The sequence below is a fragment of the Tursiops truncatus genome, chromosome 15 (assembly GCF_011762595.2).
Source record: "Tursiops truncatus isolate mTurTru1 chromosome 15, mTurTru1.mat.Y, whole genome shotgun sequence".
Taxonomy (NCBI): Eukaryota; Metazoa; Chordata; class Mammalia; order Artiodactyla; family Delphinidae; genus Tursiops; species Tursiops truncatus.
In genome coordinates this window covers 78,414,803-78,428,817 of record NC_047048.1, presented here as the reverse complement: position 1 = coordinate 78,428,817, position 14,015 = coordinate 78,414,803, and the positions used below count along the sequence as shown (strand labels likewise).

At 43.3% G+C, this 14,015-nt stretch overlaps 1 protein-coding gene across 4 annotated transcripts; it reads right to left on the bottom strand.

Moving 5' to 3' along the window:
- Positions 1-2,712: 2,712 nt before the first annotated feature.
- PFDN4 (prefoldin subunit 4) lies at positions 2,713-12,445 on the bottom strand. Of its 4 annotated transcripts, XR_012326407.1 has the most exons (6): positions 11,610-11,871; positions 5,938-6,045; positions 4,970-5,110; positions 4,284-4,440; positions 3,525-3,706; positions 2,917-3,102 (listed from the first exon to the last, which is right to left on the bottom strand). XR_012326407.1 is itself a non-coding variant. In XM_073793114.1 (5 exons), the coding sequence occupies exons 1-4, from the start codon at positions 12,304-12,306 to the stop codon at positions 3,551-3,553; spliced, it is 429 nt and encodes a 142-aa protein (XP_073649215.1). In that variant the 5' UTR covers positions 12,307-12,445; the 3' UTR covers positions 2,917-3,102; positions 3,525-3,550. The 4 variants fall into 4 exon arrangements, 3 of the variants coding, with proteins under 3 accessions (XP_004313952.1, XP_019799591.1, XP_073649215.1); XM_073793114.1 differs by lacking the exons at positions 4,284-4,440; positions 11,610-11,871 and adding an exon at positions 12,283-12,445; XM_004313904.4 differs by lacking the exons at positions 3,525-3,706; positions 4,284-4,440; positions 11,610-11,871 and adding an exon at positions 12,283-12,445 and having other exon boundaries at positions 2,713-3,102.
- Positions 12,446-14,015: the final 1,570 nt, after the last annotated feature.

The following is a 14,015-nucleotide window of genomic DNA, read 5'->3' as shown; positions in this document are numbered from 1 at the left end:
TCTGCCAACTGGATCTATGCACCAAAGAAAGTGCAGTAACATCTGGTATCCCTTCCTCCATCACTTTGTAGTAAAACCCACCAATCAACTGCCAAATTATTCTAAAATATTGTTCCAATCATATATACCACCTTTCTATTCAAAGCCCTTGAGAAATTCCCCCTGGCCTCCAGCTGTCAAAACTCTATATCAAATGGCATCCCTCCCCAACACCCTCCAACTCCCCTAATTAGTCGTGGTTTTGAGTAGAGCTCTTAAGGCTTGGATAAGCCTAGTGGTGGTTGTAGAGATGGAAAGAAATGGACAGATTTGAGAAGTATTTAAAAACTAAAGTCAGCAGGATGAGCTCCTAAGATCCTCACTGCAGAGCAAATTATCTATTATTTACTTCCTATCAATGCCTGGATAAGACGTAGCATATTGTGCACATGAGTTTGCAAGCCAGCAGCCTGATGGTCAATTTTGTTCTACAAATATCTTTCGTGTAGCCTGCATTGCTTTAAGAAAAAAAAAGTTGCACTTTCTAAAACTAGTAATTGTATATAAAAATCAGGATTACTGTCCAAAAACAGTGGTGACAAATCCAGATCAAAACTTCTACGCGGGGCTTCCCTGGTGGCGCAGTGGTTGAGAGTCCGCCTGCCGATGCAGGGGACACGGGTTCGTGCCCCAGTCTGGGAGGATCCCACATGCCGCGGAGCGGCTGGGCCCGTGAGCCATGGCCGCTGAGCCTGTGCGTCCGGAGCCTGTGCTCCGCAACGGGAGAGGCCACAACAGTGAAAGGCCCGCGTACTGCAAAAAAAAAAACAAAAACAAACAAAAAAACTACGCGGCTGGATTTTATCAGATGCAGTACATTCAGTTCACAGCCTTCACCTTAGCCCAATGAATTTACTAATAAAAATAAGAAAAGGCTGACGGACACTTTAGGAATGAATTTAAAATGGGAATCAAATATTTCTGATGTCCTTCATAAATTTACTTCACAGGTACACTTTAAAAAATAAGGTATAAAGTTAACAATAATGTATCCCCCTCCCTCCCCCCATTAGATGTTTGGTTTTTTTGTATTAGGCGTATTCACTAATGTGGTTACAAAATTTTCAGTCCTGGCCAGTTTATACAACTCAGTTTCTGGCACATAAGTCAGATGAGCCTTCATTGCTAACATTTCTAAAAGGTTCAATTTTAGCCAGCCTCTGGCTGGATCTTCCAACTGGCCCTCCAGATTCATCCATTCACCTCCCCCGGGCCCCACAAAAGACCGACTTCTATGGACTACCTCTGGATTCCCAATGGGTTTGGCCAATGGTGGACACCAGCTGGCTTTTGGAGGGAGAATGAGGTCAGGGTGTCCAGTCTCCTGGCTCTGTCATTGCAGGGATGTCCCTGGCTGGCTGTGCCCCTCTTCAAATGAAGGCAGCCCTTCCCTGAGCTCCAGAGTGAAGGGGGTGGCTACTCCCTCCCCACCAGCCTCTGTGGGTACGAGACACTCCTAGTGGCTACCCTCCACCTTTGGAATCCTGGCTCAAATTTTCTCCAACTTTTCTAATTTGAGGGTGTTACCTATTTCCTGCTACAATACACTTCCCCAGTCTCACACTTCTAACCAAATGCACAGAAGAAAACATATCCTTCTAAGCGTCATTTTCTAGAATTTGAATATCACTCTTCGGGAAAATCTGCAGCAATTTAGAAGTTTGCCTTGGGCTTCCCTGGTGGCGCAGTGGTTGAGAGTCCGCCTGCCAATGCAGGGGACACGGGTTCGTGCCCCAGGCCGGGAAGATCCCACATGCCGGGGAGCGGCTGGGCCCATGAAGCCATGGCCGCTGAGCCTGCGGGTCCGGAGCCTGTGCTCCGCAACAGGAGAGGCCACAACAGTGAGAGGCCCGCGTACCGCAAAAAAAAAAAAAAAAGTTTGCCTTTAAGTCGTGAAGAATTTTAGAATTATATATTCTACCTTTAAGCCTGAATTGTTTCTAAACGTTTAACCAAAAAGATACATATGCAATGCTTAGCCTTGAAAGTGAAAAAAATGACATTTCCTCTAAAACTATGGACATTTAATCCTGGAAGTATCCTCACTTGGGTATTATGATTCCTCCATTGGTATTTTGGCATATCAGTGCCACCTGCTGGAAAGTTAATACAATTAGGTCTTCTAAATCCCAAAACGGTTATCTTTTGCAGGGGCAGTAGGGAGTAAATGTACTCCTTAAGGAAAAAAGTCTTATTTTTAAACACACAGCTGCTTAACTTCCACATCATTATCAATACAAACCCCAGTTAATTACAAAGCACTAAAATAAAATCTAAAACTTATAATTTAAAAAAAACCCAAACATCTCTTTCTTTTGGTGTATCTCTGTTGTTCTGCTCTGTGTATGAAGTTCAACATGCCTCACTTGTCTCAGCATCATCTGGACTCTTAAACCAAGACCTATATGTGAAATACATACGCTTAGATGTAATATATACTACACATATTTAAAGAAAATATATACATATGTTTTAGTATATGACAAAGTTTTAGTTGTGAAGTGAGTAAAAGTAGACAGATGTAGGACCGGATCTTTCTGCAGTGCTTTTACCATCTCTAAGTGGCAACTGAAATAGACATAGTAGATGAACAACATGACACATGTTAACTGTTAAATTTTCTTATAATAAAAGTTGCACAAATATTCTAAATGATAATATAGAAACGTAAACGATTGCTTAACTGATTTTAATAACATGACATAAAGCCCCTACACTTGATATAATTGTTATGCAAAATACATAGATGAATACTGTCTTCTTTTAAAAATATAAAATAAATAAGCAAGACATGTGAAAATAGGCGTTTCCATTAAATAAATGAAAATTTTAAAAAAAGTTTTGCTTTCCATATCATTTGAAGAAGGGAAATTATCATTTTAAACAATATTCAAGTTTATTAAACAAATTAAAAAAAGTATTATAAAATGTTTAACTTTCATCAGCTTCAAGGTTTATGTTACTCCCAAATTTTGCATATAACTGAACTTTCAAATCTGCTAACACCCGCTGAATTGATTCCACTCTGGATTCTAAGGCATCAATTTCTTCTTGCAAATTTTTCTGGAAAAAAAAATTAGTTTAAATTAATTCTCTTCAGTTGGATGATTTCTGAGCATCTGTGGATGAAATAATATTTGGGAAGAATTTTAGGTCAAAAACTTTCTAAACTTGGACAGGCAGCTAAATAACACTGATAATTAAATCTAAACCAAAAGTCTGAATGTGGGGCATTTTTCATTCATGATCTACATTTGCTTATTATAGAATAAATCAAGCTTTTCTCAGTTTTGGCTGACTTAAAAAACAGAATAAAAGAAAAGAAAATTAATTCCTAAATTATCATATCCTAATAAAGAAAGAATGACATTCAAACATTTAGGGTAAACAGTTTACCACGGGCCTGGCTTCTGACACAGCCTTTTCCAACTTCCCACAAAAATAAGTATGGAACTAGAGGAAATGATAAAAATTCACACACTCACCAATAATTAAAAGTAACAACTTATTGTCAAAACCTGGCAGAGGGCTTCCCTGGTGGCGCAGTGGTTGAGAGTCCGCCTGCCGATGCAGGGGACACGGGTTCGTGCCCAGTCCGGGAAGATCCCACATGCCACGGAGCAGCTGGGCCCGTGAGCCATGGCCGCGAAGCCTGCATGTCCGGAGCCTGTGCTCCGCAACGGGAGAGGTCACAACGGTGAGAGGCCCGCGTACCGCAAAAAAAAAAACCCAAAAAACCTGGCAGAAATTTCCCTAACTACGAGGCCCCTGGAGTTAGACTTTGAAAGAGCAGTAATGAGAGCCTCATTTATGAAAGAGCAGATTTGCCACACAAAATGCATGCAATGTCAGAAATTCCTTCCTGGCCAGGATCAAAAGGATTTTTCCTAAACATGACAAAGAAAAAAATGGAATCACACAAACAATATATGTACCCATTAATATCAGGAACAAAAGAAGAATGCCTAGTATTGACAACGTTATTATTTTAGAAATATGGCCAGTGGTTCTCAAAGGGTGGCCCCCAGATCACCTGGAAGCTTGTGAGAAATATGAATTCCAGGGCAACACTCCAGGCCTCCTGAATTAGAAATTATTGGGGTTGGGCTCAATAATCTGAATTTTTAACAAGCCCAAATGTTGTCAGTGAATCCATACTCTCACCCAGGAATTACACTTCTCTGATTATTTCCTTAAAAGAACTTTCTACATGTGAACAAAGGTTTAGGTTTAAGAATGCTCACCACAATATTCCTATAGGAAAACAGCGAAAACAAGTTAATGTAACAACAGGAGGACAGTGGGCTGAATCAATGTCCACCAACATGACATTGAACAGTCATCAAAATTGATGTTTTTAAAGCACGTGTAGCTGGCCTAGAACAGGCTCCCAGTGAAGATCTGCTGGATAAATGAACATTAAATGGAACAAGATAATACCCAATTAGGACGTTAAGTGACCAAAACATGAAGCAAAAATGCACAGAGAAAGAGGAGGAGAGAACATAAAAGAAATACATGAAAATGTTTATTGTGGATGATTATCTCTGGGTAGTGGGATTATGGGTGACTTTTCTACTTTATAATATTCTGTACTTTCTAAATACTATTAACCTAGAACACAGGTTCTGGAGGCAAAGAGGATTCCCTTTGTCATTTTGAGGAAGTCCCATAACCTCTCTAAGCCTCGATTCTTCTTCAACTCTCAATTGGGATTCCCAGTATTATCCCATAGAGTCATCGTTAGGATTAAACAAAATCATGCTTACAAAACATTCAGAGCAGGCCTGGGACATTGTAAGAATGCATGAAACATTAGCTGTCATCCCTTATTTTCCATTACACCTATAATTACACATTCTATTTTATAATGACATAAATCCTACTTTAAGGCTTAGACTTCATCACCCAGGGAGAGACTCCAACATACCTTTGCTTCTTCTAACATTTCTTGTGTTTCTTCTTGAGAATGGCTAATGAAAACATCACCAATCTGATAAGGTATCATTAAGCAGTCGTCGTCTGCAAGCATGATATCCTCACAAGCATCTTCTAAATTCTGGAGTTGTTTCTGTAATTACAAAAGTGAATGGCAATGAAGAATGTATTCAAAATTCCCTAATAGAGGCTAAAAGCCAATTTTAATTTGGGGACCTCAACTCTTTGAGGGACTCTTCCACACAGGTATCATCATCACATTAAAATAAGTTTCTTACATTTTTAGATAGCATTTCATAAGGAAGCACGTAGCTCACTAACACACTGTCCTTTAGATAGTTCCAGATTGCTGTAAGCCCCCTGTGGCGGACAGTGGAGGTATCCATGGCCACTCAAAATGTCTCCTACTTTGTTTCCCACCTTGTGACTTCTGCCTTCTTATAGTAGAATAAAAACACAAACACAAACCTGCATTTCTCAGCTTTGCTTGATGATAGGATGAAAGCAAATAATAACATAAATTCCACTAATCAAAGACACCTGAACTGGACTTCAACCCAGGAGAGCTGCATGAGAAGAGGCTGGGCACAAGCCTCTGACACACAGGTTTGGGCACGGCAGCAGCCCAGTGTTCCGAGGACTGAGGGGCAGCGTCCCCATGGTGGAGGGGGCAGCTGGCTCTGGGATCAGTGGCGACAACAGCAGCTCCATCACCAGCCAAGTTCTCTGGTTCTGGGACCTGCTCCTAGACCCTCAGCCGAGGGTCACACCCCTCAACAATCTGTACGCTATCTCACCTCCCTTAAACAACGTCTTCCTTCTTAAACTCACTAGAGTGCATTTTGTCATCTACAACAAAGAGCCCAGACAGATATAATCACATATTACTGAATTTAGTTTTAAAAAGCTATAGCATGAAGAACTTTTATTTTTCTTAAATAAGATCTGTATTTTCAGTACCTTTTTTACTTCTATTTCTTCCTTCAGCTCTGTGATTCTACTTGTATTCCGTGCAAATTTGTTTATCTTTTGTTGATCTTCAAAAGTAACGTTGACATCTTCTGCAGCCTGAAAAAACATATACATTGTTTTGTAGAGTTAATTTTAATGGAGAAGTTATAGGTTAGCTTTTAATATAACTCTGAAATAGCCCAATAAACTACTTGCCCTCAGAGTCCAGAATCACGAGAGGTACAGAACATCACAAACACAGGCCTTACTAAGTCTCTGCTCCACAAGCTTAAGACTTGTTCATAAATCTATAACCTCTTCTGATATGCTATGGAGTAATGCCTAACGTGCAAAAACACTTCAAATATAAATAACAATTAAGAATAAGTCCTGAATCGACACTGAGCAAAACTGCACTACCTTTAAAACTATTTTCCACCAGCCTCCACAGCTGACGGTTGTACCAGAAAATCAGAAACAGGGAAGAAATCTTGAGAGAAACTCTCCAGGGACTGCAGGCTTTGTAATAAGGAAGTGACAAGAACAGGAGTGTACCCATTTCTGGAGATAAATATAACTCAATTCAAACTCTTTTGAGCTGTATGGCACAAAATAAAAACCCAAGGAAAAAAAAAAAGAAGAAGTCCTGAATCAAGTCAGTCAACTTTTGGCCTAGAGCAGAATTTTTTAAGATAGCCCAGGGAACAAAAGTGATGTGATAATTAATTTTGGTAAATGCCTCAGACTAGTTTATTCTCTCAGAGTTAAAACTTGCTTAAGTTTATTGAGGGTATCAGAAGTCTGTTTCTATAATTTTTAATCTAAGTGATACACTGGCTTGAGGGTCACTATGCATTTCAGTGACTATATTCCACACACACACATTAAAAATTACGTTTAATGCAGAACTTGTTTATGTGTCTTAATTATGAATAAGGTGTAATTCACTGTAAAATGATAAAAATTGAATATTTTTAAACTATGTGATTAAATTTGTAAATAAAATTAGACTACTTAGACAACAAAGTATCTATGAAACCATATAACAGCTAACATTTACTGAGCATTTATTATGTACCAAGAACTTTCTAAGTACTTTATTATCTCTGCTAATCCTCCAATCAGTCTTATTAAGTAGGATCATTAGTACCACTGTTCTACCGATGGAGAAAGCATGGAGAGGTTAAATAATTTGCCCAAAGCCACATAGCAAGTAAGTGGTAAAGCTCGGTTTCAACCCAGGTAATCTGGCTCCAGAGTCCAGACAGGTCCATGAGCTCTTGGAAATTAAAGGCAAAAGTGTGTGTGTGTGTGTGTGTGTGTGTGTGTGTGCGCGCGCGCACGCGTGCGTGTGTGTTTATACACGCAATCATGTATACCTAGAAGAGGAGGAGGAAGTCCTTGGTTTTAATCAGATTCTCAAAGGGACACCTTTTTTTTTTTTTTTGGTTCCTTCCCCTTTCCTTTTTTTTTAAATTTTATATTGGAATATAGTTGTTTAACAAGGGACTATATATTTTTTAAACATTTTTTAAAAAATAACAGACTTCCTTAGAGTTTCCCCTCATTTATAAAAGAGGAACACGGGCACTTGATGATAATCTAAAGCAGGAAAGAGACAGATATAGCTTCAACAAGGACTATTTAGGGCTCTTTTGCCAATAACAGTAATGGTTCACAATAACCACACCCCATCCTTTCACCCGGTCTCTCTTGACAATTGACTTGTATTTCCTTTATTTGAGGCAACCTGTTGTCTCAAGCAGTACGGAGCTTGGTGATCAGAATATAAATGCAGACACCTAGAATTCAGCCTTCCTCTGACCCAGGCTCTCATCACCCAATACACACGCATCAGCCCCATCATCAGACACCCAGCAGATATCTTGAAAAAAAATCCTTTACAGTGGGATATACGTATAGCTTTGAATGTTCACCCTAGTGCATAATTTTTACAAATATGGAAGTTGGGAAACACTGAGCTATGCTACAGAAGCCAAAGCAAAGCCCATATGCAGATATGTTGGCATTCAAGTCATTTGCCTGCACAAGCAGTCTCAACTCTCTCAGCCAACAGGGAACAGAGAATTCTAGAGTTCCTGCTCCTGCAGAATTCAAATATTGAGTCCTTGAAAGCCTGAATATGTATTTACAGATGCACTTGTCATGGTGAGGCTTTACTGGGGTAATCCCCATGAAAGCACCCAGCACAGGGCTGAAACACAACTGAGGCTTAATCCATTGTTTCTGAGCTTGAATCTAAATCATGCTCCATCAGACTCACCGACACAGGGTTTCTGAAAAGTTGTGGAGAGTCTGGCCACCTGCCTTCTACCTTTCCAAAGCAGGCGTTTCCTGCTGTAGCCTCACCAAACGGCAGCCCCCAGCACACGCTGCACCCTGGAGTTCATTTCCTTAATGGTGGTTTTCTCCCTGGGGTTAAGGACTCAAGTCGGGGTGTGAGGCAAACACACGCGCTGGTTAAACCGCGTGCCACCCAGGGAAGGGCTGTTTACTGTGGAAAGTGAGAAGTCAGCACCCTCCCTGATTACAGCGGTGGCTTCCGTTTTAATCTCACTGATCTAGAACACTCCTATGTTGCTGGAAGCTCCATTTGGCAGGGAGGGAGTAATTCTAAACTGGGAGTGCACCGACTGTCAGAGGTCCATTTACCCCTGAAACTATGCAAAATGCTGTGTATTATATGTGCATTCTTCTGGAAGGGTCTTCATGGCTTTCATCAGATTCTTAAAGGGACCCACGCCCTCAAAGGTTAGGAGAGAAGCCCGATGTAGTTAGTACCGCTCACGAAGCCAAAATAACTCAAGGAGGAAGGAGTTACTTAGTAGTACCAGAGTGGTGGAAAGGGTAAGAGTGGATTCAAATCCAAGGAAGCAGGAACCTTAGGCAACTTGTTCAGTTCTCTGGAGCCACCTCAGGTTTGTCATCTGTAAAATGCGGAAGCTATTCCCACCTTGCAGAGGGGATAAAATGAGCACCTAGCATAGGGCCTGGAGATGGAGCCGCCTTTCAATAAATGACAGCTAAGTGCTTTATTTCCTGAATAACGTTTACCAAAAATCATTACAAAGAAGAACAGACTCAGACCCAGACCCAGAGGAAAATTCTGCTAGGCTTAAGAGAAATATGACTGCCCAAGATTCAAGGTGAAAGTTAAAATTCCCTGAGCTATGACTGCACCCTCACCTGGAGCATCAGCCTCTCACGGAACCCTGGGAGGAAAGCGACCCACCCTCAGTCATGCCCACACTGACTTTGGGTTTCACCAGCACAATCTGGACCCACAGCAGGGTCCCTCAGGTTCTAAAGACCTAGGAGGAAGTTCCGGCCAATTGTAGTCTGCTTTTATTTTTGTTTTTTAAAGGTATCTACCCAGTTTCTACAATATAAAACTTTGCTTTGTATTTTTATTCACCTTCCCTGTGAACAGTCATTCATTTAATAATTACTTAGGGGGCTTCCCTGGTGGCGCAGTGGTTGAGGGTCCGCCTGCCGATGCAGGGGACACAGGTTCGTGCCCCCGTCCGGGAAGATCCCACATGCCGCGGAGCAGCTGGGCCCATGAGCCATGGCCGCTGAGCCTGTGCGTCCGGAGCCCGTGCTCCGCAACGGGAGAGGCCACAGCAGTGAGAGGCCCGCGTACCGCAAAAAAAAAAAAAAAAAAAAAAAAATTACTTAAGTGTTTCGTATGTACGAGGTACTGTGAAAGGAGGGTATTCATGAGTCCTCACCTCAAGAATACTGGCACGCTTATATTCTAGTGGAAGAGGTGTGCAAAAAGTAAGCGTTTCTGCTAGGTGGTGATACATGTGACAGTGAAAGCAAAACAGTTTAGGCGGTGGAAGTGTTGAGGGGCTGGGGACTGAAGGGAAGGCCAAAGGTGGCTTCTCTGAGGAAGAGTCATTTGTACTCAGGACGATAAACAGAAATCGGACTGCAGTACCTTTCATGGCCAAGAACCAGGTCTAAGAAAGCAGAACTCTGGAGATGACACGACTGAATCATCTCATCTAACTTCTCACCAGAAAAAGTCATGACCCACTGGGAGGTAACGGGTTATAAAGCACTCCAGACTGCAAACAATTTTCCTTAAACTCCAAGGGCTAGCCTGTGATATTTCACTCCCACACATCGGCATGCCTCTGTTTTCTCTTACAGTCGGCAGAGAAAAGAGGCACATGTCGCTAACCTATCAGAAATCGTCCACAGCACTGGAAACACCTACAGGAAGATGTTGCATCTATGAGAGTCTTATTAAGATAAAAAAGAAAATCTTATGTTTTGGCCGCCACCTACCCCTCTATAAGTTATTTTACCACCATGGTTCAGCCTTTCCCCTGCCCCGGTTCTCTGTCATCCTGGCCATCCTTTTATTGAATGCACACAGGGCCTTTGCAGGAGGTACTCCAACTTTCTCTTCTGCTCCTCATGGAATCCTACAGATCACACCTTCTCAGGAAAGCCTTCTCTGACCTCAAAGCAGACCTTATTCTAGCCCTCATTTCACAAGCCCCTTTCTTCCACAGTTCTTATCGGAGTTGCAAATTTTACAGTTTTCTGTGTGACTGTTGATTAACGCCTGCCTCTCCCCAAGAGGGTAAGTTCTACAATGCTGTAAGGACAAGGGGATAAAAACTTCATATTGTTCACCATTCTTATGTCGATCACCTAAAACTGAAACTGTGCCGTAGACCATGCTCAAAAAGTTTGTTAAATGAATGAAAGGAAAAAATGTTGATCAAGAATTTTGCGATCAAGCCCAGGGTTCAAACCATTCTTCCACCATTTCCTCAACGTTTACTTCATCTCTCTGTACTTTAGTTTCTACATCTGTTGAATGAGGGTGAACCACAACTAGTATCTTCCATGGAGTTAAAGGCCATACCTGACAGAGAGCCCAATATAAAAACAAAACAGAGGCCAAGTGAATCTCACATAGCTTCTGTCAATCATCATGGCCCTAAACCCAACTCTGGTACCTGATAAGAATTCGTGGATGACAGACCAGTAGAATGAGCAACTCACCCCGGTTTGCCTGGGGCTTTCCCAGTTTCAGCACTCCCTCCATCTCAGGCAAACCTGGGTGGATTGGTCGCCCTACAGCAAGTGCAGGAGGGCTTAGACTATGAGGTGCCCTTGAGCAGGAAAGCAATGGAAGCACATTCCCATGTGGTCTTAGAAGTGGAATGAAAGGAAACACACACAAGACCTACAGAGCAAATCCCTTCAGCCAGGGGACTCTCATCAGACAGCATGGAAGTTAAAAACACAGGCTCTGGAGGCAGAACATCTATGTTTATTTATCTAAATCCTAATTTTGCCTCTGTGCTTCAGTTTTCTCATCTGTAAAATAAGGTTAAACATAACATCACCCTTAAAGGAGTGTAAGATTAAAATAAACAATGTATACAATGTGCTTAAACCGGTGCCCAGCACACAGTAAAGCCTCAATAAATATCAGATATTATTTCCTTGTCCCTCTCCATTTTCTTTCTATCTAGATTTCTTTAAGCATCTGGGTAGACTTAACAAATTATAAGTCCTGAAGACGCGTTCTGCTTGCTTAGTAGGATAAAAGGTGGGCTGTGGGAAAAACAAAATAACACCTGAGTTTGCACTCCACCTCTGCTTATTAGCTGAGTCACTTTGAGGCCGCTCACCGCTCTAAGTTTCTCCGTCTGTAAAGTGGGGGAAAAACGTGCCCTTGCTAAATTGCTGTAAGGATCCGTGATAATAATAAACGGACGGCTTCTGCCCCGGCCCATCGTCTATCCTCAATAACAGATGGTTTTAGCCTGGAAGGCGCAGGGGCACCGAGTGTAGAGTTGAGTGGCTCAGGGGCCAGATAATCCGGGGATTGCGGGTTCCTGCTCTGCTCCTTACGGCTGCGTGACCTTGGGCAGGTGACTCCACCTCTCTGGACCTCAGCTTCCTTGCCTGCAAAGAAGGGTACCAGACCGCCCACCCTTGTGAACTTGTAAGGGTTAAACGTGACGACCCAGGTAAAGTACCTGCGTTATGGCCAGCCGCAATCAACCGGACCCTTAGGCTACCCACACCCCAAGGACAAGGACTGGGCAGCGGGATCCTCAGACTCTCCAAGATCATCCTCAGCTCCGCCAGAGGCGACCCAGAGTCCTCTAAGGGTCCCAGACCCCAAGACGCCGGGCGCGGGCAGGCCTCGCCCCGGGGCCGCCCTCAGGGTCGGGAGTCTCGGCCCCGAGCCCCGCGCCGGGCTTCAGCGCTGCGCGCCCCCTGCACCCCGCGGCCGGCCCCCTGCGGCCGACCCCCGCCCGCCGGCCGAGCATCCCGCAACCCGAGCGCCCCACTCACCGCCTTCTTCATGGTGGCCGCCATCTTGGGACTGGACTACGGCCCGAGGCGGGGAGGGCCGCTAAGGTGTGCCTCGGCCCCGCGCCCTCCCTCGCTCCCCGACGACGCAGGACTCCCGCCAAACACAAAGTGGTCTACTACTTCCCTCTGACTGGATCTTCGATCAGTGATTCCTAAGGTCTGGGACTCGGGGAGGACATGTAACCTGGAAAGACTTGGTACGTGCCAATTAAAGGGACAGGCGACTCCCTGTGGGCCGACAGAAACTGGGTGGGTGTGGCGAGCGGCCGCAGCTCCAGCAGCGGGCAGCAGGGGGCGCGCGAGAGAGCAGAAGGGCCGTTCCTTTCCACCCGTCCCACGAACCGTGGAAGAAATACATATCCCTAAAAAAAGAGCTAAGAACGAATGACCTTGGCAATAGCGTGAGAGATGTATGTGCCCTGATAATTCAGATGATAAAAAGGAGGAAGTACTCCTAGTAGTTAATTTTTTTCAACAATATTATTCAGCAATTACTGTATACTCTGACACATGTGCCTCCCGATTCTTAATTTTTTTTGGTCTCAGGATCCCTTTACACTCTTAAAAATTTTTGAGGACCCTGAAGAATTTCTGTCCTATATTCTTCAACATTTATCATATTAGAAGCAGAATTTTTGAGTGTATTTATTAATTTAAAATAATTTTAAAATCCATTTCATGTTATTGTAAGCAACATTTTAAAATTAAAGATAACCATATTTTCCAAGACCAAAAAAAATATTGAGAAGAATGACAGTTTTACATTCTTGCAAATCTCTGTAATGTCTGGCTTAGTGGAAGTTTGGATTCGCATATCTGCTTCTGCGTTCAACCTCTTGCAATACGTTGTTTAATTGCTATATATGAAGAAAATCTGATCTCACGTAGATATGTCGTTGGAAAAGAGAGGCCCTCGGGGATCCCCTGAGTAGGTCTCAGGGACCCCAGGGGTTTGAGAATTGCCCTGGACAAGCCTCCTTTCTCGAAGTCCCAATTTCCTCTTCGGGAATTGAGGATGAGGGGGCCTTATAGCAAGCACACCCTACCTTCTTTGCCACAGCCCTTAGCCCCACGTGGCATGGCCTGCTCCGTCAGGGTCCCAGCTCCAGAATCCAAGCCCTTTGCATTAGGTCTTCCCTGTGCTCAGCTCATGTGCGCTCAATATATATTTGTTGAACGACGATGTTTTTTTTAGGGTTGGATCTTTTCACAGGATCTGGCCTAGAGTGGAATCTGCATCAATGACACTCATTCATTTAAAAGATCACTAACTAGCTAAATGTAAAGGCGCTGCAGGAACAGACAGTGGAGGGGGAGATAGAACACAAAAGGGCAAAATCATTACAGATGGTGCCAAGCCCCTGACGGGGGAAACAAATGAGGTGCCGAGACAGAGAAGAGCAGAAAGGGGTGGGCCCGAGGGGCTCTTTGGAGGTGGCCGCTGAGTGAACAGAGAATGGGAGGAAGAGAGGAGAGGAGGGATCTCTCATGGAGGAAGGAGCTTCCTGGGCTGGATCAGCAGCTCAAAGACGTTGTCTTCCTGTGTTCAGACTTCTTTAATAAAATACCGCAGACCGGGTGGCTTATGAACAATAGAGATCTATCTCTCACAGTTCTGGAACCTGGAAGTCTGAGATCTGGGCAACAGCATGGTCACGTGTGGGCTGATTCACAGCCAGCACCTTCTGGCTGGGTCCTCACATGGAGGAAGG